At 51.6% G+C, this 21,815-nt stretch overlaps 2 protein-coding genes across 6 annotated transcripts; both read right to left on the bottom strand.

Annotated features, from left to right (window-relative positions):
• Positions 1-202: 202 nt before the first annotated feature.
• Positions 203-15,234, bottom strand: LOC115349950 (STAM binding protein). 3 transcript variants are annotated; one of them, XR_003926283.1, is made up of 10 exons: positions 14,617-14,750; positions 12,441-12,681; positions 7,683-7,758; positions 6,923-7,018; positions 5,846-6,221; positions 5,012-5,136; positions 3,908-4,045; positions 2,602-2,785; positions 2,057-2,156; positions 203-1,609 (listed from the first exon to the last, which is right to left on the bottom strand). XR_003926283.1 is itself a non-coding variant. In XM_041128308.1 (10 exons), the coding sequence occupies exons 2-10, from the start codon at positions 12,653-12,655 to the stop codon at positions 1,553-1,555; spliced, it is 1,296 nt and encodes a 431-aa protein (XP_040984242.1). In that variant the 5' UTR covers positions 12,656-12,681; positions 15,127-15,234; the 3' UTR covers positions 203-1,552. The 3 variants fall into 3 exon arrangements, 2 of the variants coding, with proteins under 2 accessions (XP_040984242.1, XP_040984241.1); XM_041128308.1 differs by lacking the exon at positions 14,617-14,750 and adding an exon at positions 15,127-15,234 and having other exon boundaries at positions 2,602-2,714; XM_041128307.1 differs by having other exon boundaries at positions 2,602-2,714; positions 12,441-12,679; positions 14,617-14,741.
• Positions 15,145-21,167, bottom strand: DUSP11 (dual specificity phosphatase 11). Of its 3 annotated transcripts, XM_030034858.2 has the most exons (10): positions 21,051-21,167; positions 20,620-20,695; positions 18,983-19,114; positions 18,650-18,773; positions 18,044-18,104; positions 17,663-17,709; positions 17,103-17,178; positions 16,680-16,808; positions 16,215-16,259; positions 15,145-15,813 (listed from the first exon to the last, which is right to left on the bottom strand). In XM_030034858.2, the coding sequence occupies exons 1-10, from the start codon at positions 21,083-21,085 to the stop codon at positions 15,549-15,551; spliced, it is 990 nt and encodes a 329-aa protein (XP_029890718.1). In that variant the 5' UTR covers positions 21,086-21,167; the 3' UTR covers positions 15,145-15,548. The 3 variants fall into 3 exon arrangements, with proteins under 3 accessions (XP_029890718.1, XP_029890719.1, XP_040984244.1); XM_030034859.2 differs by lacking the exon at positions 16,215-16,259; XM_041128310.1 differs by lacking the exons at positions 16,215-16,259; positions 16,680-16,808.
• Between the last annotated feature and the right edge of the window lie 648 nt (positions 21,168-21,815).

The raw sequence follows: 21,815 nt of genomic DNA on the forward strand, positions 1-21,815 counted from the left end.
CCACTGCCGGGGGTAGCCTGTTTCCAAAACCAACTGCAAAAATGATGGCAGCAGTAGTTTGTCACGCAGGAGTCAAGGAGGTGGCTGTTGCAAATAAACACAACCCCTAAATAAATCGATTCCCTCCCCACTCTCAGCCACACCAGACCCCTCCAACCCACTGAATTAGCTCAAAGAAAATAAGTGGCAAAAGAAACCCAGCCAAGATAATACAATCCATCTGTGTTAAACTGTACACCAAAGAATTTTGTATGTGGAAGTACAAGGACTTGACATATAGAACATGTATGTATGCATGCCAGGTGGGAAGGCAACTCCAGCCTTCTTCCCCTCCCCGCACGGCCACATGCTGATCATTAGAGCATCCTGCCAGAGGATGTGGAGATGTTGTGGATCACGCTCAGCCCTTTGAGGCCAGATGCCTTCCACCTTTCAATACTGCTTCTTTGCTTTCAACGCTGGCAGAAGCGAGGGCGAAGGCTCAGCACGGATAGCGCAGGGAAGGAAAATTGCTGCTCAGCGTCCAACGAAAGTAATTCGGAAGAGGCCCCTGGCTGGTGTACCGCATAATGGCGACATCACAGAGTGCTTGTTTTTGGCAAGGACAGACTTCATACTGTTTTGAGAAGTGCAGAGGCAATCGGGCGCTGTGATCTTTGAGGACTGAAGCGGCAAAACCTGCTGGAGTCCTGTCTCAGAGAGGCGATGGCCTTACAGAGCCTTCACACGACCGCACTGCAGCCAAGAGACCGAGACCCTCCTCCACGGTAACACCAGCAGCAAGTCGAACCCAAGCCCTCGCTGGGCAGCCCAAGTGCCGGAGAAAATCTCCCATCCAGGAAAAGGAATAAAGTAACAAGACATCCCTCACATCTGCTGGAATGAAGCAGCTTGTGCAAAGCAGTGCCGCATCCAGGCACCTTCTCCCCTGAAACGCGGAAATGGGGGTCCCCAAAGGAGGTGGGGCCCCTTCTTACCTCACCAGGCAAAGACCTGAGTACCAGCAAGCAGAACTCACTCCAGCTCAGCGGCAATAAGCTCTTGCGTGGAGTGAGAGGGCTTAGGAAGGTTTAATCTTAAACTATAGCAAAGACTTGTCTACTCCAGCCAGCTGCACTGAGACCACAGCAACCCAGAGAGAGAGGCAAAACAAAGCATGGGTTAATTCGGGCAAGTCCCACTTTGGAAAGCACTTGAAGAGGTTTCCGCACCTCATGGTTGCAGCAAATCACAGGGAACCACCCCAAGCAGCTGTTTAAGCCATAGATTAGAGTATTAAACAATTGCTTCAGTGTTAGCTTCTGTCTTTGAATTTCCAGTTAGCTTTTCCCCACACCTTGAACCTCAGCACCACTTCACCAGCCTGACGCCAGGCACTGAGGTTTCACGTGCTCCCACTGAGGTCAGGGTACCGATTTCACCGTGATTATTAGGGGAGAAAGGGGAAGGGTCACTACACGGTAGAAATCATCTGCTACAGGAGGAAAAACAAAAATTCTCTAGGCCTAGAAGGAAGGTAGTTGGTTTTCTGTAAGTGGTTAAGGCAGGAGGCCTATCGGAGATCCATCAGGACCACGTCTCTCTCGACTACTGACACATGATTGCAGGTCTGAAAGAGAGGGGAAGAGAAAGAGGGGACAGGGGGTTATTCATATGTTCCCAGAGCTCAGATGAGTCTCCTCTACCTCCTGACACAACCTGCACCCAGCATCCTTCACAGAACAGCCCTCTCAGACCAGGAACTAGTGCCCTGCCCAGTGCCACACAGAGACCATAGCAGGACACAAATACAAATCTCTCTCTCTCTCAAATACATGCCTTTGCCGCTGCCTTGACCTGTTTCTGCAGAGAAGTGCTCCGCATCGCACCTCCAACACATGCTAACAAGTTAGAAAGCTTTTGCACCTCAACGCTAGGAAGAGACAAGCCCCTGCCAGGCTGACCCTCCTGTCCTGGGTCACAGCCTAGCACCTCACCACAGATATAAATTCAAGTGAATTGTCCAATATGCTGACTCGCGGTCCTACAGCCCCCACCGCCTTGTGGCGTGACTTACAGTGAAGAGAGGGGGGTCTCTGGAGTGCGGGTGGAATCCTTTCTGCCGGCAGGAAGAGATCTCCTCCAGACCATGCTCCGTCAGCTTGAAAAACCCTGTCCTAGAGTAAAAACACAAGCTCTGTGTAGCTCAAGCCTCTGCAAATAGAAACACCTCCTTCTGTGTTTCAAGGAGCATGCCTGAGTCTGCTCATCTCAAGCGAGAGCAGAGATGCGTGCTGCAGGACTCTCCTCTGCCCAGGACACTGCTCTCCCCAGCCCTATGGCTGCAGACTCATCTCCTTTCACGGGTGGACAACGACGGCCCACATCCCCCCAAAGCAGCTCAGAAGAGCTCTCAGATCACACATGCTCTTCCAGACTCTTTTGGTAAAGCTTTCATTGTGTGACTTGACATTTTATTCCCACACCAGGAATCTGATAGAGGAAGGGTTGTGGTAAATAAAGCTTCAATGACTTCTGGAGAAGCTAGACCTCCTGCCCAACCTTTTGGTTGGGCTGCACAGGCAGAGGGAAAGGCCTTCCCTACCCCACATCCATACTTACTCCTCGTATTTCGGAGAACACACAATAGCAATGGACTCTGGCAACATCATCTGGTAGGAGCAGTGCGTGTGCAGGTCGACGCTGGAGAGGAAGGCTGTCTGCGTGGGGTGAGTCTGAAACACAGGGCAGCATAAAAGAGGGGAAGTTCCAGCAGGGTTGCAGAACTAGTCCAAAGGAACTGCATCTGCCAAGAGAAGGTTGTAATAGAGAAGAGACACAGCTCCTCAGATGGCACACAGGACATGCTTGCACACTGAAAATGCTTCTGGATTGTCCCAAAACATCTGCTCCTCTTTTCTATTTAGAATAGGTACAGAAGCAGCTCTACATTTCTGGCCATGTCCCACGGAAAGTCAAACTTTAAGGCACAACGCTGTCCTTGCTTTCATGCATGTCTCCCTGCAGGGCACTTCACACGTTTCTGAAGTGCAGCTATGCCTAAGGCACAGCATCACCAGGAGTGTAACATACTGCCAAGGCACTTCAAGATATCACATTCCACCATGATGGCCAAGGGTTGTACGATCACAGACAGCTACCACCTTACCAAACTCCGTCTGACAGCTAGATTTCACAGCCTAACTCGTGCTGAAAGGTCTTTCCCCTTTTGCTGTTAAGTTTTTGTTGCCAAGACCAGCAGAAAGGTCAAAGGGATTCCTGAGGGTGCCTGGATGTCACAGGGCCGTCACTGAAGAGTTAACACCAAAAGCAGACACCCTGCACGTATCAGACACACGCAGCAGGCATTTATTTGTCAAAGCCTGCGAGGCAGCTGCTGCTTTCGAGAGATTACTCAGCAGCACCAAACATTTTGCTTGGCACCAATCCGACTGCCAAAGGCTCCGCGGGGACAGGCAGCAGGGCAGCGCTGAAGCCAGCGGAGGAATCTGGAACTGGCACATCCCGCAGCAGAGCAGCACACAGCTGTCTGTGAAAAGCAGCGCTACTACGGGGATGCATCACGGGAGAGGCCCTGCGCTGACAGCAGGAACTTAGGATGCCCCAACAGTGCCTCTGGAGTCAGCTTTTAGCTGGATAAAACATGAGCTTCATCTTCATGCCCAATATCCCAATTTCAAAGGGCCTGATGCTTTAGGAAGGGACCTAAACTTCAAACAGATCTGGATTTCTCCAGCAGTGTGAGTAGTGACTGAGACTGCTCCAGAGGGCGAAATCCAGAGGATGCTGCCTGCTTCATGGCATCTCCTGCAGTAAATTCTCTTCCATCACCCTGCTCCACGCACCCCTTTCCCTCCCAGCTGAATGCAAGGCCAGTCGGGAAGTGAAACAGGAACAAGAGACTCACATGGATCCAGCCTAGCGTAACAAGGCCATGCTGATCCTGGATCACGAAGAGCTCCTCCTCATTCTCCGTGTTGCAATAATCGGGGCCTCCGTACTGCTTGGGAACAATGACGTGGGTTATCGTGAACTCGTTCCTCATCTGCAAGGCAGCACAGGGAGGCTGTTACCCACCGGACACCCCAGAAGCAGGAAACACTGCTGCCGCCCACTGGTGCAAAGGTAATTTCCTAAGCTTTGGGAACGCGGTACTTCTGCATTCATCACTCAGGGGCCCAGCCAGGGGAACGGCAGCTCTGGAAACAAGCCCACGGATGCATCTACCGTCCATTTACAGGTCACAGAAATGGTAACTCCAAGTTACTGACAAACGGGTTGCAGGATTTTCTGAGTCTCAGCATGACCCACAGCTTTCTGTTTCATTTTCTCTGCCATGCAGAGCACCCGCAAGAGCTCAGAGAAGTCCTGGACACCCACGAAAGCGAATCTCTCTACTCACTCCAAGATGATGCCTCATAATTAAATGATCACCAAGTGTCTGGAAGCAGCTGGATTGCAGAAAGTTGCTACATCAAACAACTTCATTTCAAAGCAAACTTCTGCAAGCAAAGCAGCCCCAAGTGACACAGGGGAGATAGGCTGGAGGTGCCAACAGAAACCTGTACATGGAAACTTTTTTGGGGGAGGACTGTCTCCAGTCGGCGTTTGCGCAGCCTTGTCTGGGTGAGGGTCCTAGTTCATAGCTGGGACACCTCAGTCCTGCTGGTACCAAAAGGCCAAGTCACTGGAGCTGCCTACCACTGGCAACACGGGAGTGCTTGAAGCAGGTACCCAGCAGACAGCCTTCAACAGGAGAGGGGAAGCTGAATACCCACAGGGACTTGGTAGCCGGCACCTCATTCATTGTGCAGAAATCCTAACGTAAAAGGGAGGAAAAGGAGAGGCAGATCATCCCTAACGCTCACTTGAAAGCCTAGTCATCAGTGAAACTGCACAACAGCCTTCCGTAGCAATAGTCGGGTCCTCTAGCCATTTACAAAGCTATTGCACACCTTGACAAAAGGCCCCTCCACCACTTTCAGGATCTTAATTAGGATTACCACCTTACCAGCTTACCGCAGAGGATCCCACACGTCTCCACACCCCGGACTGTGTTGGCATCAGCTAGCTGGAGGAATTTCTGGCAGAGCTCCCTAGGGACAATGACCTGGCGAAGGACATCCATACTTGCATCTGTGGGGAGAATGGGAGCACAATGAGCAATGACAGTCAGGGATGCTGGAGAAATGGTCCCTCAGGTCAGTATCTGAAGGGACTAGACAGAAGAAAATCCAGCCTGGAAACATTAACTGCTCTAATGTCTACCCTTACAATGGCAGTTGCAGACATATGAAGTCACTGTGACGCTTCATAAAGCACAGTCGCTACCTCTTTCAAAACAGGGAAAGAGACACATAGAGAGAAAGAAACCTTCAGCAGCATGTAAAAACCTAGGATTTTGTTAACAAAAATGTAACCACAAACACTTACAAAATGTAATTTAAAGTAAAATGTGTCACTGGTCATTTGGAAATGTCCCAATCAGTATTTTGGAGCCATATTTGGCAGAAGAAGAGAATTCGGTCAGCCTAGCCAGTAACTAAACCCCAATCTCCAACACGTATTTGGATCTAGAAAAAACCAAACAGGTTGTAGAATCTAGATCAGCAGAGACTGGGCTGGAGAATGATGGGGGACCGATTCCCAAGAGGAGACAGTTCTCCCCAGCCCTGCAAACCTTTACTGGACAACGGGGAGAACATCCAGTGACTTGGAAGGCCAAACCCCCAGAAGGGATGGAGCCATGATCAGATACTTCCAAGAGCGTTCCAGACAAATCAGCTCCTTGGCCATGTTTGGCTCAGCCCCAGCAAGGGAGAAGGGTGCACCGAGATGTACTAACTGTTTTCCGTGCTCCCCAAAGCACTAGGTTTCAAAGATCTGTCCACAACGGGAGGTTTGGATGGGACAGTCCCTGCTGATGGACTTGCGGGGTCAACTGGAGAGACGGGAACCTTTGGGATTAAATCAGTTGGGGGCTTTTCCACGCCAGGGATGAGGGGTCCATCCAGAGACTCAGGACTTGGCTCTGGCTTTCCAAATTCCTGCACTATCCTTAGACGTTCCTTCTCCAGCTCCTGTCGTCGAATCATCTCCTCGAAGGCATGAAACTGCTCTTGCTCTGCCTGCTGCTGCTTCATCAGGGCTACCCGATTTCTCTCCTCTTCCAGCTGCTGCTGCAAAGCCAAGTTGCGTGCAAATTCCTCTTCCTCCTCCTTCTGCAAGGAGAAATACGCCAACATCAGCAAACAGGGGAATGCTAGCCCAAGGCAGAATACGAAGCCTATGCACTGCAGACCCTCAGCAATCCCAGACTACTTCTAAAGGGTCTGCAAAAGGTAACCAGCAAACAGCACTCCCGGCAAGGAAGCTTCAGCTTGCAAAACAGAGATCCGCATTTCCATCAGGACAGCCAGCTAGACCAGGGCAGTAAAACTGCTGCCTTACCCTCCCTCTTCCACAGAAATATAATTCCAGGTTAATTTCCCTCTATCCCATCTCAAAAATTGCACTTGTCTGCAGCAAAACTGACTGCAGAGTTTTCTGCTTAGCCCACAGAACCCCAGATCCTTGCCCATGCTGTTACCAACCGCCTGCTGAGTTTCTGGATTATAAGACCTAGACCTCATGTTGGGACAAAGAGAAAAAAAGAACCAAACAACAATCCCAGCTCAGACTGCCTCCAGGATGCACAATGAAGAGATGCAGGGAGGCCTGACAGATTCACCTGCATAATGGCAGCAGACATATTATTGGGACAGCCCTGTGCTGCAGGTGATGAGGCTGGACCCTGCAAGCTGGGGCTACCCAGACTTCATATTTCAAAGCATCCAGGGAGCCCTGGAGACCTGCCCTCCTCCAAACCTTGGTGGCTGAGGGTCTTCTGGGGAGCACAGGCCTCCTGTCTCCTCTCACTCACCTTCTGCTCCTTGTACTTAGCATAGTCCTTGGCGTACCTCTTTAATAGCTCCTCCTTGAGCTCTTCAGCTCTGGGGAAGGCTACTTCTTTCAGTTTCTGAAGGGAAGAAACACAGTCATAAGAGTACGATAGCCCCAAGGCAAGAAAAACAAGACCTGAACAGATGCAAGAATCAATGGACATGTAGCACCCAGAGATTATAAACCATCCACTCGCTCACGAGGCAGGAAGGGCCGAGCAGCTCCACCACCATGTGCAGACAGGCTGTCAGGCTGCAGACAGGCACGTTGTAGCTGGGTGGCACAGACAGCACTGCCGACAATACTGAGCAAGAGCTTAGGCAGCATTGTCCTTTGCTCTTCTGGTCAATTTTGAGCAGAGGAGCGGTAGTTTCTTGTGGCTGTGAGCAATCTCCAAGGATCCCCTGGCAAATCCCTTGAGGAGCACCACATGGAGCATCCAGCCACCATGCACAGAAAAGCCATGTGGTCTTTAAAAAGCAAGGAGTTTAACAGGAAAGAAAGGACACCCCAGTGCTCAACAGAAAGTAAACTGGACAACCACAGCCAGCCCAGCGCAAGTGTAACAGGGTAAGAATCCCCCAAACCATAACTCCCAAGGGGTCAGGACTGCCTGGTCAAGCCAAGGCTTCTCAGCGTTTGTGTGGATCGCTCATCCCAGAGCCATGAAAACCCAAAGTCGACGACCCCAAAACATTTCCGACAGCAGCCACTGAAGACTTGGCAATGCTACTACTTACTTTCACTGTCTCCCTCTTTTCAGGTATGACAGCAGTTTTGTAATCACGGTGCTGTGGCAGCTTCTCAATGAAGAGCCTGCAAACACAGGAGAGAAACTGCACTTCTGAATCACAGCAGAAAGGGACAAATACAAGATAGCAAGTGACATTTTGGCGGTACAGATCATTCCCTTCCAGCACTGTCCCCTTGCTCCGCCACCTCCTTGGCCTTGTGCTCCCCACAGTCAGGACAGTCATCTGCCTTTCTGCAGGAAACCCTCCATCATATAATGGCCTTCTGAGCTCTTCGAGACACTGGAGATCTCGCTCAGTCCCAGGGGAGCGCCTCACACAGGAGATTTTTCTTCCACCTGGACTTTGGAGATGATCCTCAGGGATAAATATATTTGTTTTGAACAAAAACATTAATAAGCCGGTCTAAAACACCAAGGACACTGACAGCGATTCAGGAAGGTCCTTGGGCACCTGCCTACACCTCTGCAAGCATCCAAGGGGATTACACACAAGTTCAAGGACTCGGCTGACTCAGTGCTCACACTGTCCTTCTGTACAGAGGAACAAACAGTTTGTGCAAGAGATCGGGAAATTAATTCAGACCTTGAAAAGAAAAAACTTGCAGGTAAGCTAAAAGCAAGTTCGCAACATCCCCAGCTGCTGCATCAGGAGTCTTTTGGCTCTGTGGCCCGACCACCCCAGAAGGTCAGGGCAATATTTCAGGCAGCAGGGCTATTTCTGTGCAGACTTCTGGGAGGGAAATCAAGACTGAGCTCAACATCATCCCGCTCCCAGAACAACTACGAACAGGTTAATCTTTGGCTTCTCTACAAACACGATAACTGTTCCCCCCTTCCAGGGAGCTGTGCAGGACACAGTGGTGAAGATGCAGAGAAAGAGTACTGCAAGCACTAGAACAAGGAATAAAGCCCGCAGACATGGCACAATTCATGCTGGCTCAGCTCTATGAGGCTCCCCAGGTTTGAGCCATCCCCGAGTTACCTCTGCAAACAAGTCCCCAGTGGCACACTTGCTGACTGCGTGCTCAGAGTGAGCTCACGGTGAGCTTAGCTGCAAGTCCTTGTCTCCTGCAAGTGGAGCTGTATGTGCTCCGAGTGTCCACAAAGCCTGTGGGCATAATGCAAAAAACCCTGCCCTCCTTCGTGGCTCTTTGCTACAGCACTTTAGCATCTGAAGGAGGATGCTCTCCAGCTCCTTTAGACAGAAGCCTCATGCCCAGGCACAAGTAATAACGGTAGTGAGGACTAGACCATGCCCCAGGGAGCAGCACAAACCAACCAAGCAGAGCCAAGCAGGAAAAACTCAGGGGGGACAGAGTGAGAACACTCTTCACGCTGAGAAGCCTCTGTGTGTGCAGTAAATAAACCCAGCTGCTTCAAAACCTTAGTCCTCTGGGAAAAGGAAGGACTTTTTGCAACCCCCAAAGGCTCCTGGTTGCCACGGAGAGCGTGAGGATGCTCTTGCCAGAGACCGCAGGATCAGCATAACCACGTCACAGCCCGGAGCCACGGAGAAGCTGTCACTCAATCCGAAACACCGAGAAAGGTCCCCGCTCCTGGCTGGTGGTTGTGAAGTAGGTCACTGTGTCGAGGAGACAAAACAAGGCTCTGATCATTGCCAACAGCTAGCAGATTAAAATGGAAGGGATTAATTAAGAAGGATTAAGAGCAGATGCTGGCCTGGGGAGGATGGAAAAACCAGCAGAGACAGCTGGGCTTCCACAAGTTGGGAAGGGGGGAAAAAGTGGGCAGCAGGATGAGACGAGGACTCAGGCAGCCAGAGAAAAACTTTGGGGCAAAACCAGGCAGCAGCAGGCTGGGGTTGGAGGCAGGCGAAGGGCAGGAACAGTTCACGTTTCCTATCGACAGCCCAGCTGAGGCTTGGCAAGACTGAAACGCCAGGAGTTTTGGGCTTGTTGAAACCTCCGCCTGCTCCCGAGTCCACTATGAGCAGCAGCTGTTTGGCACCGAGCAGCCACATCACAGGCTATTTTTAAGCGCTGCTACGGCATGCTTGCCAAGCCGGCATTTCTCGAGTCCCTTGCAACACCCCACGCAAACCCCTGGAGCCAATCCTAGCAGCTCACAGCCACGCAGGCAAACCAGGAGCCCAAACACCACAGAAAATTCCCATCTTATTTTTTTTTTTTCTTTCTTATTTGGCTCTAGCAAAATCAAACCTAGTGTGCCTGATGGCGATTCAAGGAAAACATCCACTCAGATCAACACAGAAGAAGCTGTTCAAGAAGACAAGCAAGCAGATGTCTTACAAGGTGACAAGACGCATGTGTTAAAAGTCCAGACTGGTTATTCTCAGAGATAGCCGTGCCACCCTCCTGCCCCCGCCACGAGGGCTGGGCAACAAGCTTTGTCTCCCCATGGGAAAGATCGTTGCTGTGCAGCCAAACGACCTGCACAAGATCAAGCAGGTGGCTGAAGGCCAAGCAGGGAAATGGCTGCCTCAATGGGAATCCCAGTGCAGATCCATCTTGAGATTAGCCCATGACTAGACAAGACTGTCTCAAAGCTGACGGCTGTCCAAATCAGGCACCAAGACACAAGTCTCATTGTGTAATTCAGGCCTTGAAGTCAGCCTTGGGGAGTGCTGTATAGGGAAGTAAAGAGAAAACTAGCTTCCTAAAGCTACACAGACCACACCTCGCTCCCAAGGACGATGCGCTCACTCCCACCAAACACACCATGCTAAAAACCTCTCACATACTTCTCAGGGCTGGAGTCCTCCCCTTCCCAAAGGCACAGCCTGATGCAGAAAGCACCCGCACTAGGCCATACACTCCAGCAGGGAGCTGGACTCTGAGAAAGGACAGCCACAGCACAAACTGCAGATGTGGGCTGAAGCACTGGGGGAAGAATTCCAGTCCCCTTCCTAGAAAGGGGAGAGCAGAGCAAGTCCCGTGAGAGGCTCCAATTACCAGTGCCCTGCTCTTGCCTTCTGGATCATGCCCCTTGGGGAAGGACATCTAGAAAACCATCCATCAAGTCTACCACTTGAGCTACCGCTTCAGATCTTCATTTAAAGAAATGAGACCGTGACGTTAAATCTGTATCTTTGGACAATCCAGGGCAACAGCTCATATTCATCAGCACTGGAGAAATCACACCAAGGGAAGGTTTTTTCACCTTCCTGGTAGCCCAGCAGCCAGGCTAACGTAAACACCATGAGCATTTGAAAGCTGCTGGAGAGAAAACATGCCAGCACCTATCATTGCTATAATGAAACAGCAAAGGTGCTTTTAGTTCATTTGTTTAGTTAAACAGTTTCTCCTTTGGCCCCAGCTATGTAACCAGCCTGGAAATCTTCCCGAGGGTTTTATACTTCCCAGCTCCCTGTGCAGCCTCCCAGGGCACTCACTACAATGCCCATAAAAGCTCAGGAAGTGCAAGGCAGGAAGAAAAGCTAATCAGAGAAAAATGCATTGGATTTAAGGGGCAGGAACTCTGCACATGGGGGCAGGGAGAGAAAATGCCCATGGAGATGCCAACCACATTCTGGATAAGCAGGTAGCGTGGGCACAGCAGAGACCATACCAGAGTGACACTGGGCGAAAGCGGGAGGGACAGGCTTTTGGTTAAAAAACCTACAGGAACAGGAATCTCCATGCCATTGGGATATTTTCTGAGGATCACAGTTTTCAGCCCTTTAAGCACCCACAGGCACAGCTACACAGAAGGGCACATGTTTGCTCCAGTCATACTCTGGGCTGCTGAGACACGATCCAGACTTGACACCACGTCACCGCGTTAGCACGGCATACGCTTTGGCTCGGCAGGCACGGCAGTGGGGTTTCAGACCCAAGATGGCTCATTTCTGGGCAGCTGCGGAGATGACAGCGATAATATGTGGCTCAGCACTTGTCTACACAGAATGTAGACCCTACAGCTGGAGACCTGGCAGCTGAAACACCAAACAGGGTGTTGGCTGGGTTTATATATGATCTGGGGCTTTCCAGAAGGGCACTCAGTACCCAAGAAACTCACCAGTTGATTGGGATCAGGTTCTTTCGACCCAGAACTCTTCCCCACATCCCTCCAAGGAATGGCTTGGGTGTATGAGTGTGTGTTTCGGGGAGGGATTATATTCTACCCGAGATGTAAAACTAAACCTACAACCGGTCCCTCCACCTGAAGAAGGAACTCACTGCCTGCTGTAAGAGGCTGTAGTAACTTAAGTGTAAAGCAGGCTTCCCCTCCAAAGGCAGTTTATTAGAGAAACCACCAACCAGCCTAGATCCTTTCCAGGTAGACACCCGATACCGAGATCCTCTACCACGGATCCTTGCTAATCCGTATGATGTCTCGGCCAACCTAGCGACAATCGAGGCCAATCTAGCCACTCTGCAGTGATAAAACACCAGGAAGCTTTGACATGCAGGGAGACAAAACCTCCCTCCTGCTGACAGGAGTCTCCACTAGCAGAGGGACAGAGGAATACAAGATCAGCCTGGTTTAAAAGGAAACTTCTACAACCCTCCTCCAAAGAGGTGAGCAGCATTTGTGGGTTTGTACCTCACACCTTTATGACATCTCCTCGTCAGTCTAACCAGTTGCATCCTCACCTCTGTGGGAATCGAAATTCAAAAGGAGCAGAGCTCTGGACAGAACCCAGTTCTTCCAGCTCAGCAAGGCCTCACAGTGTTTAGACATGCTCAAAACATGCAATACCAAACCCACAACCCCTTGTATCGACACAAGTTACTTGCAAACGAAGCAATGCTGCTCTTACGTGATGTATTTGTTGTACAAAATAAAGGCATGCTCGATATTGCCTTCCTCCGAGTAAACGGTCGCCATGCGGAGAATTTCCACTCCGGAGCGGTAGTAGCGTCGTGGTGGGATGTCCTCATTCACTTCCACAGCGCTTCCCACCTGGATCAGTCTTCGTACTCGCTCCTCCGGCGGGAGGCTGATGTCGGCGTGGTCAGGCATAATGACACACATCAAAGCTGCTGCAAGGCTGACAAACTCTGTGGTGGGAGTAAAGTCAAGTGCATCAAAACCAGCGTAAACCAGGTAACTCATCCAGTTTCCTCAGGACTGTCTTTCCTTGACAGAAATCACCTCCCCTCAGCAGAAAAGCGTTTAATACATGGGCCAAGCTAGGTCCTGAGGGAGGAAGCTGGGAGAAGTCCAGCTCTTTTTGGGCACAGTGCTTGGATATTTAGCTTTATTACCTGAAAGGCAGCCACAAATTCTAGTTCAGTCCTTGGTAACTGATTTCAAGCTAGGGTTTGACCCATCCACATCCTACCCAAAGCAGCACTTCCTTCCCAATTGTCTCTCCACACAACAGAACAAGTGCTGGTCACTAGTCTGGGCTGAGATGGCCAAAGTGTTTCAGTCAGACTCGAGCAGAAGCAGCTTTACACAGGGTTTCAACACTGCAGCGTTCACCACTTTGCTTACACAGCAGTGAGAAGAGGATGGAGCTGAAGGCCTACCTTCCAGCTCCTGCTGCTCAGCAGATCTGTCCTTACCCAACAAGCTCAATCCCAAACTGCTCTTGCCCGGGCACAGTTGCAATCCCTCTCTCCCCCATGCTGCAGGAGGCACGCCCGTCACCCCAGGAATGCACCTCGACCTGATCCATGCGTCTGCCTCCTGCTTGGCTCCGACAAACCCCTTCTCACCCACAGCCCCATGGCACAAGCCGATAAATTCGAAGCAGAGGAAGCGTCAAGACTGTTTGAGGGGCAGTGAGCCCAGAAATGCTCCACAATGCTCTTTCCCCCGCACCAAAAGCGGTTTTCCCTTGGAAAAGCCATCCCAGACCAGCGTAAGGGTTAAACTCTCTACGAAATCACAGCGCTGAATCCAGAGCACCTTACAAGCCTTCCAGCAATGTGACTGCCACATACACAACATCATGATTTACTGTGGCTCCTTCCTAAATGGAGGAAAGGTCCCAAGCTGAGCTAGGCACTGCCAGAGGATCCCGACTAGCAGAGAGGAGTTGCCTTTCTAGGGTTACCTTGGAGCAGAAGCCCCTTTTTTTAAGGCAGGCAAGCCCACATTTCTCAGCCCATATCCTGGAAGGGCCTCCACAGGCTTCTTGACCTAAATAAGGGCTGTGGGATTCGGTCCTGCCAGAGGCTGCCATGCCAAAGCGCTCACTTATGGGGTGCGACAGAACCACAGCTCAGAGTGGGCTTCAGCTTCTGCTCCTCACTGATGTTTCTACTGGGTGGGGTGGCTTCAGTTGCTCTCCCAAGCCAGAGCTCTGAGCCATCTCCCCAAACCAAAGCCCCACTGCCAAGTGCCACAGTCCTTCTCCCCCAGAAGAAAACAGACACCACTCACACACTGTAACTCCCGGAGCTCCCAACCCAGGGCTCCCCCTCTAATTCCCACAGCAGCCCTCAAGATAAAGAAAGCACCCAAACCACTCACCCCGAGCTGCTAGCCCCCAAACTACAGACACCCCCCCAGCCATTGCCCACCAAGAGAAAGACCCACTCCACTCTCCAAATCAGAGCTCTCCAGAACTCCCACAGCCTCTCTCCTGCAAAGGAGAGTAGAGGAGCCCCCCAGCACTGTCTGTCACTCCCAGAACAGCACCCCCCCCCCCCACGCCCTTCCCCTCTAAAAAAAGTAGATCCCCCAACCAAAGCCCCCACGGGCTCCCAGCTCCCCACAACAGAGCAAGGGGAGCCCCAAACCAGATCCTACTTCCTAAAGGGAAAGATACCCACAGCCAGAGCCCCCCTGGCTGGAGCCCAACGAAGGAAACCCCGATACGAGACGACCCCCCCCCGCTCCCCCAACCGGAGCCCGCCTCGCCCGGCCCACCAGGAGAGAAATGGCCCCCTCCCATCCCCAAAGACAGCCTTCCCTCCAGTCCCTGGCCGCTCAAGCGAGGAAGGGACCCCCCGCAGACCCCAGTGCCCGGGCCCAGCCCTGACCTGCCGCCGGGAAGGCGCCGTCAATCGCCGCCTCCCCTCAGCGCTTCCGGGTTGTTGCCGAAAGCCGACAGCGCCGCCCCGGCCCCCCCCCCCCCCCCGCTTTCAGCAACCAATCAAAAGGCGTCGCGACATCCGGGCACGACACAGCCACCTCCCGCTTCCGCCCGACCCAGGGGCCGCTTCCTTTCCCTTAGCGGAAAGCCCGGCGTCATGGCGTCAGAGGCCGGCCCTGACCCTTAAAGGGGCAGCTCCCTTCCCGTCTGCACCGCTCTCTTCTCTCCCCGAAAACACCCGTTCTCACCCCAAAACGGTCCGGTCGCGTGGCTAAAGGTCACCGCCCAACAACCCTCCGCTCGGGTGAGAGCCGAAGCGCATCCTGCAGGGCTTGTCAGGCCCATCCCGGGGGGGGAAAGAACTGCTCCACAACCAGGGCTCGAGGTTTACGCACTGCGGAAATTTACTTTAGCAAAAGCGGGTGAAAAGCAAAAAAAAAAAAAAAAAAAAATTCACCTAGTTTCAGGCCGAATCTTATTTCTTGTTATGTATTGAGGAAATCAAGGAAAAGCCCTTTTTGTTGAAGGTTAAAGGGACGCTCCGGAGGATGTTTCTTTAGGATTATTCCAGCTGCATTTGGGTCCACATTTATTCTCCGCATCCCTCAAGGAGCGGAGCTACGACTCCGCTATGACATAGGATTAAAAAATTTCTGTGAGGTTTGTAAAAGTATCAAGGATGGGGGGGGGGGGGGGGGGGGGGGAAAAAATTTTTTTAAAAAGAGCTGTGTTAAGGTTAAGAACATCTGCGTTTGCAGTTCCCAACTGCTGGTGGAAGTTACGGCAAAGCCGCTCGTTCAAGCGGCGAGAGACCCATCTTGGAGCTCCTCCAGGGTGAAGACGCAGCCCTGGACAGGCTTCTGTTGCATACAACATTCCCTACGCTGTCACAACAGTTTTCCTATGCCGGCGCCTGCGTCTCCTGGCCGCTCGCGTTTCCTGGGATGGGCAGAGGTGGGAGCTCTGGGCAGGAAAGGACAGTCCATTGTGCCGCTCCTTAGCGGGCAACGAAAGCCAACAGTTCCTCGCTGCCAAACTGCGTGGCTGCCTTTGCTCCGTCGCTCCATGCTCGCGTGCCAGCTCCTGGTGTCGTGCCTGCGCCTTGGTGCCTTGCCTGCGCTTCTTCTTGGCGCTGCTGGAGTTTCTGGAAGAAAAATTGAGAAGTCAGTACCAGGAGAAGTCATGGCCCCATTCAGTCTCTCTGTACACTGAACCCGAAAGGGCCGGTTGCGAATCCCCTCGGTCCCTCCACATTCACCCAGGCCCTTTTGCTACAGCCTGAACAGTGCGACACCCAGGAAGAACACCCAGCTAGCAGCTTATTTCCTACATGCTGATTTCTTACAGTAAGGGAACTTTTCAGCAGGAAACATGTTGCACGCCCCTGAAGAGCGGGGCTGAATGACCCAATGCTCCACCAGAAGCAGGCACTGGCTACCACGCATCTGCTCCCAAGATGGTTTCGGAGCTCCCCCAGAGCTGGGAGCTGCCAGAGGTCATCTCCCATCTAGGACGCACACCCCAGGTCAAGAGGAAGCTCTTTACCTGCATTCACTGTTCCCCTGCCATCCCTGCTGAGACAGGAGGAGCCTAGGAACAGAAAGAGAGTTACCGCTTCACTCTCAGGGAAGAGCTGCCTCGCTCGGCACCCAATTCAAAGTCCTCTTGGCCCTGAAACCTCTCACACAGCTTGAGAACCTTTCAGCCCCACTGGGAACTAGCGCCAACACTGTCAGTTACGTTACTCTGCATCTATAGGCACAAGTATGTTCTTCAGAGGCAAAGAGCTTTGCTGCTGCAGACACAAGGAACACTTCAACATAGGCTCTAGACAAGTTTCAGAAAGGTTTTTTCCCCCACAGCAGAGCTAGCAAGGCAACGGGTGCTCTCTTGTGTGAGTTGTGGCTTGTAAAAATCCAAGTTTAAGTTTCTTAAAAGTGAGAAAGCAGCTCTTTTTGTTCCGTCTGTTCAGCTGAACAGCATGCACAGAGGCAAGAAGCAAAAACCTACCTGGGTACCGCTAAGGGGGACTGGTTCGAACGATGCGGATGATGTTTGGCCATCTGCTTTTTAGTGTTTGGTGTAGCGCTGGCTTTTTCTTTGAAGGGGCCCGAACCCAAATTCTTTAGTCCGCAGTTCCTTAAGAAGAATTCTGTATGTCTTGACTGTGTCCACAAACCATTCACCAAGTAATCACAACAGCTCTTTTACACTTAAAAAACCCACCCCTTTGCATCACTGTTCCCTGAAAAAAGGGAAGGGCAGCAGGCCTGTGGAGATCTTTAAACCCAGGTCTTCCAAATGCCCACCTTCCTCCTTACCCACTGAGCCGTTCTACCTCCTTTCCTAGGAGCTAGTCACATTTAACATCTGTTGCTTGACAGCAGCTCTCCCTGGGCATATGCACTCGCTCATGCACACAAAAAGACTTACTTTTTTACAGATCTTTTCCGAAGATCTTGGATATAGTTGGTTCTCTCTATAGGATGCCCTCGAGCTCTGTTGAACACTGGAGAGAGACGGGTCTGAGTTACGACGACGCTCTGTACAAGTCATCTTTGGGGCTGCAGAGCACTTAAACCCTTTAGAAGGGTTTTAACCCCTTCAACCGATACTTCCAACACTCAGGTCACATAGGGTGATTCCACTCAGCATACCACTCTTTGCATGACAGCCTGTGACAAGGCAGACACGCAGGCAGAGCTGCAGCACAGCTCAAGCCAACCTGTGCTCAGTGCCCCCCCACGTTCACTCAACTCTGGTTAGCTCCACAGTCAGGCCATAAACTTAATTTCTTCTTTCCAATTACCTCAAAGAACCCCCAACACCTCCCCTCCTCCAGCTCCCATTCTACACGACAGGAAAACACATACACACACACACAGAGCTAAAACACAGTTACCTCCCTGGAGCTAGCCCAAACCTTTTGGCCATCTAAAACCGCAAGTCCACGATAAACATTTCACATCGAACAAGAACATACACATACGTACACTCTATTGCAGTATTTGGGTCCATTCCTTCAACATCAATCAGGTACCTGAACAGATCAGCAAGAAAGCTCTAATTACACAATTAACTATGGAAACATTGTCAGGTTAGCGATGATTCAAAAAGAAAGAGTAACTGGGAAGTTTTTAGAGCTTCTATTTACATGCCAGAATGAAGTATCAGCATTTGGTCTGCTGAAATCAGGGATAAAAAGTGCCCCCTAACAACCACCTTCCCGAAGCTGAAAAGCTTTAAATCCTTGCAAGTCTGGGACTACGCAGATCACTTGACTCTTGTTTTACTGGTGCAACACTATTTCCTCCTGGAGCAACAAGAAGCTGGCAATGCCACCACTTAACTCAGTCTGACTAAGGACGACTCACCTACAAACCAGGTAGCCAGTTCTGTTCAAGCCATGCGTGCAATGAACTCCAATGAGTTTATCTGTAATGCACAACAATCAGGTTATATTTAAGTGCTTTTTCTCCAAAATCCCACCAGAACAAGCCCATTTGCATTCGCCCTCCAACAGCGACACCAGTGTAAATCAACAGAAACGATCACACAGCATCACTATATTTATGTCTAATTAGCGCCACCAATTCAGCTCATTAACTCATTTAATTCTGTGACTCATCTGCATGGTCACACAGCTCACTGCAGGGAGGATGTATTTAAAAGCTCCACAAAAAGCTATCCCACATTTCCCAGGCACTAACAGCTTGCTGCTTACACCGCTACCAAAAAAGCAATCAGTATTTACAGCCAGTCTAGAGATGGAGTCTCAAACTCAATTAAAACTGGACTCGTTGCCAAATTATCAGAGAGCCAGCATGAATTCCTTTACCATAACAAACCAACCTTACTGCCTTGACATTCACATGCCAAGAGAAGGAAAAAAAATTCATGCTGTTCATTAAAACATCCCTGGCCTCCAAGTCTGCAGTGCCCCTCCCAACAACAGCAACATAAGGGAAATCCACACTTACCATTGTCTTTGTTGTCTCTCAAAAACTTTTTTACAACGCATTTGAATTGAAAAATGGTGTGCCTGTTTGGTATTTCATGTCCCATTGTCAAGATCTTTGAGTAGCAGAGTGTGGCTGGGAGCTCCTACAAGAAAGTAAGTCAATAATTTCCAGAAAAAGCATGAGGATTCTTATCAATTAGAGATTTCTTATCAATTAGAGATCCCCTGCCAGAGAATTCAAGTGCATCACACTCTTTAAAGTTATCTTCTTGCAAGAAACATCTTCTACTTTATCAGCAATATCAGGACTTACACAGGGCTTCACTCCCCCGACAGTAAGACCAAGACTGACCTCTGGCCCGTAGTAGCGAGTTGTGTACGTCAGGTCAATGATCAGGCCCAGCTCTTCTTTCTGCTCTTTGATTTTCTTAATGAGGTCACGAGGGGAAAATCTCTCCTCTGGATGAAGGTTCTGATCAAAGCTCTGAGGGGATATAACGTTTAAGAGCAGACATTAAATGCAGGTGCATTGCGACTGGTGGGAAGGGGTTCATGCTCCAGAAACTCCCAAAGATCATCCCTTCAAAGAGAAAGATGGAGGCAATGAGCAAAGGCAGATGCAGACTGACGCACAAGTTACACCAAGCCAAACCAGGATGTGCTCAGGCCCTCACTGTTTTGGGACTGTTCAGCTGAGGCTTTCCAGGACTGACTGAAGGTTTCATACTGTGGCGAAACACTGCAGCATGACAAATGTGCTATAAAATAGGCTTGCAGCTCAAACGGAGGTGAGCAAACAGCACTGCTCCCCATCACAAGCTCCGCAACCCCCACGGACATGACCCACAGTGTTTGTTTTAGGCATAACTGCTGCGCTCAAACCACTCTGGAGCAGAGCTCGCCCCAGTGTTATCAATTAATATATATAATATGATTGAAATAACCAGGGAGCTGCTAAAGTCCTGTGTAGAGCCCCCATCAGTTAATATTTAAAATAGGGAAACAATAACTAGACATGATTTAGGGTTTAGAAACTAACTACTAGACAATGGAGCTTTGTGTTTATGTCAGAAAAGGTAATGGATTGTGGTTTTGTCAATAAACCTTGAAGAACCGCTTGGAACTGCCAAGATTAGGGAAGAAGTAGGTAAAAGGTAATTCCTACAGCGGGAGATTGTGACCACCGACTCATTGACCACCTACTCAAAAGAAGACAATGAAGGAAGAAGACTGAGTCTGTGCACTAATTTACATGAGGGGGGAAGAAGAAAGAACCAATTGTTAAGGAAAATAACAATGAATATGTATTAATTAAGTATATAAATGCGAGGATTTTTAAGACAAAGGTGTACTGTCTTGAGACAGGCACCCATTCATGTGCTCAATGAAATTAGTTTGAAAATACCTCGACTCTGTGTGTTATTGGTTTGCACACTGGGTAAACGGACCCCACTTGCAGGACAACACCAGCACGCAGTGGCAGGGACCTCCAGGCACAGCCGGGTGGGCAGCGGTACTGCCACACTGACCCCTCACAGCCTCCACTCCCAAAATTCAGCTCTGGCACTGCATTCGTTGGGCTGCACAGCCCCTGGGCACCTGGCAGTGCCAGTGGGGGCTGCCCGCAGCACCCACCCTGCCCTAACAGAGCCGACCCGCACAGACGTCCTTGTATCCGGGGTGCCTGGGTGGTGCTGCTAGCACCCAGAAAGCTGCCAAAGACCCCCAGAAGCCATTCCTGATCACCCCCACAGCATGAATGCCACCGCCATCCTGTCACACGCTCTGACTGCTCAAACAGCAGCTACCACACTGTGCTCCTCTTTCCTGCAGGTTATGATCCAGTTACCAAAATTAAACAACAAAATGATCTAGTGATGCTCCTTCTCGTTTTTTGGAAGGAATTCGCTCATTGAGTCTCCACAAAGTGATGCTTTCCCATGGCCGCTTTCCACCTCAAACAGTCCCAGGGCATCAGCGGGCACTTACCTGCTTCAGGGGGACTTTGAAGGCAATGAAGCGGGTGCCCGGCATCCTCCTGCCCAGCGGGAGATAGTCGGTCCACCTAAAACCCGCAACACGGAGGCGTTAAACGGCTGAACCGGGGACCGGCCCCGCTACCCCCCCCGCCCGGGGACCCTCAAAACCCCCAGGCCCGGGGACCCTCACCCCCCCACCCCGAAGTCCCCCAAGCTGTAAGCTACGGCTCCCCGCTACCCGAGGGCTGCCATACGTTCAATGTAATGAGCCACGGAGCACCGCCGCTGTCAGGGCCCGGCCAGGCCCCGGCCAGGCCCCGCGGCTGCCGGCAGCACCGGGCCCCACGCCGCCGCAGCGAGCCGGGGCAGCTCCCGGGAGGTCCCTAGGCCTGGAGAAAGCCGCGGAGCTGCGTGAGGAGAAGACAGGGGAGACGCACTCACCGGTCCGGTACGCGGAATGCCCCTCTGCCCACCATGATGGCGATGGCGCCGGTCCCCCCGCTCGTCAAACGCCACTTCCGCTTCCGCCACCTTGACCCCGCGCGGCCACCGTCCACGCCGGCGAAACCGCACTGAGGCCCCGCACCCAGGGAACAGACCACGCCCCCATCCGCTGAGAGGCCACGCCCACCGCCCGGCAGCGCCTGATGCTGTTGCGCCCCCTAGCGGTTAGAAGTGGGCACAACAGCCCCGGAACCGGCACTGCCGGCACCGACCAGTACGGCCATCACCGCCCCAGTACCGCCCCAGTACGGCCATCACCGCCCCAGTACCGCCATCACCGGCCCAGTTCGGCCATCACCGCCCCAGTACCGCCATCACTGACCCAGTACCAGTATCACTGTGCTGGTACCAGCATCACTGTCCCAGTACCAGCACCAGCACCCTGGTTCACCCCAGCACCAACATCACAGCCCCAGGACTGGCATCCCCACCCTGTGCCAGCACTGGTACCAGCATCCCTGCCTTGGTACCAGCATCCCCACCCTGTGCTTGTACTGGTACTCCCAGTACCAGCATCCCCCATCCCACTAGGAGCAACCCCCACAAGTACCACCTGCGGACCCCCACAAAGGCTCACCCCCACGGGCTGCCCATCATGGCCACACAGTACCGGTACGGTTCCACCATAGGTGGGAGCAGCAGTTGCCCCTTGGGACAGAAAGGGGGAGGACAAAAACAACTCAAAAATACCCCAGACCCTTC

The sequence above is a fragment of the Aquila chrysaetos genome, chromosome 13 (genome assembly GCF_900496995.4).
Source record: "Aquila chrysaetos chrysaetos chromosome 13, bAquChr1.4, whole genome shotgun sequence".
Classification (NCBI taxonomy): Eukaryota; Metazoa; Chordata; class Aves; order Accipitriformes; family Accipitridae; genus Aquila; species Aquila chrysaetos.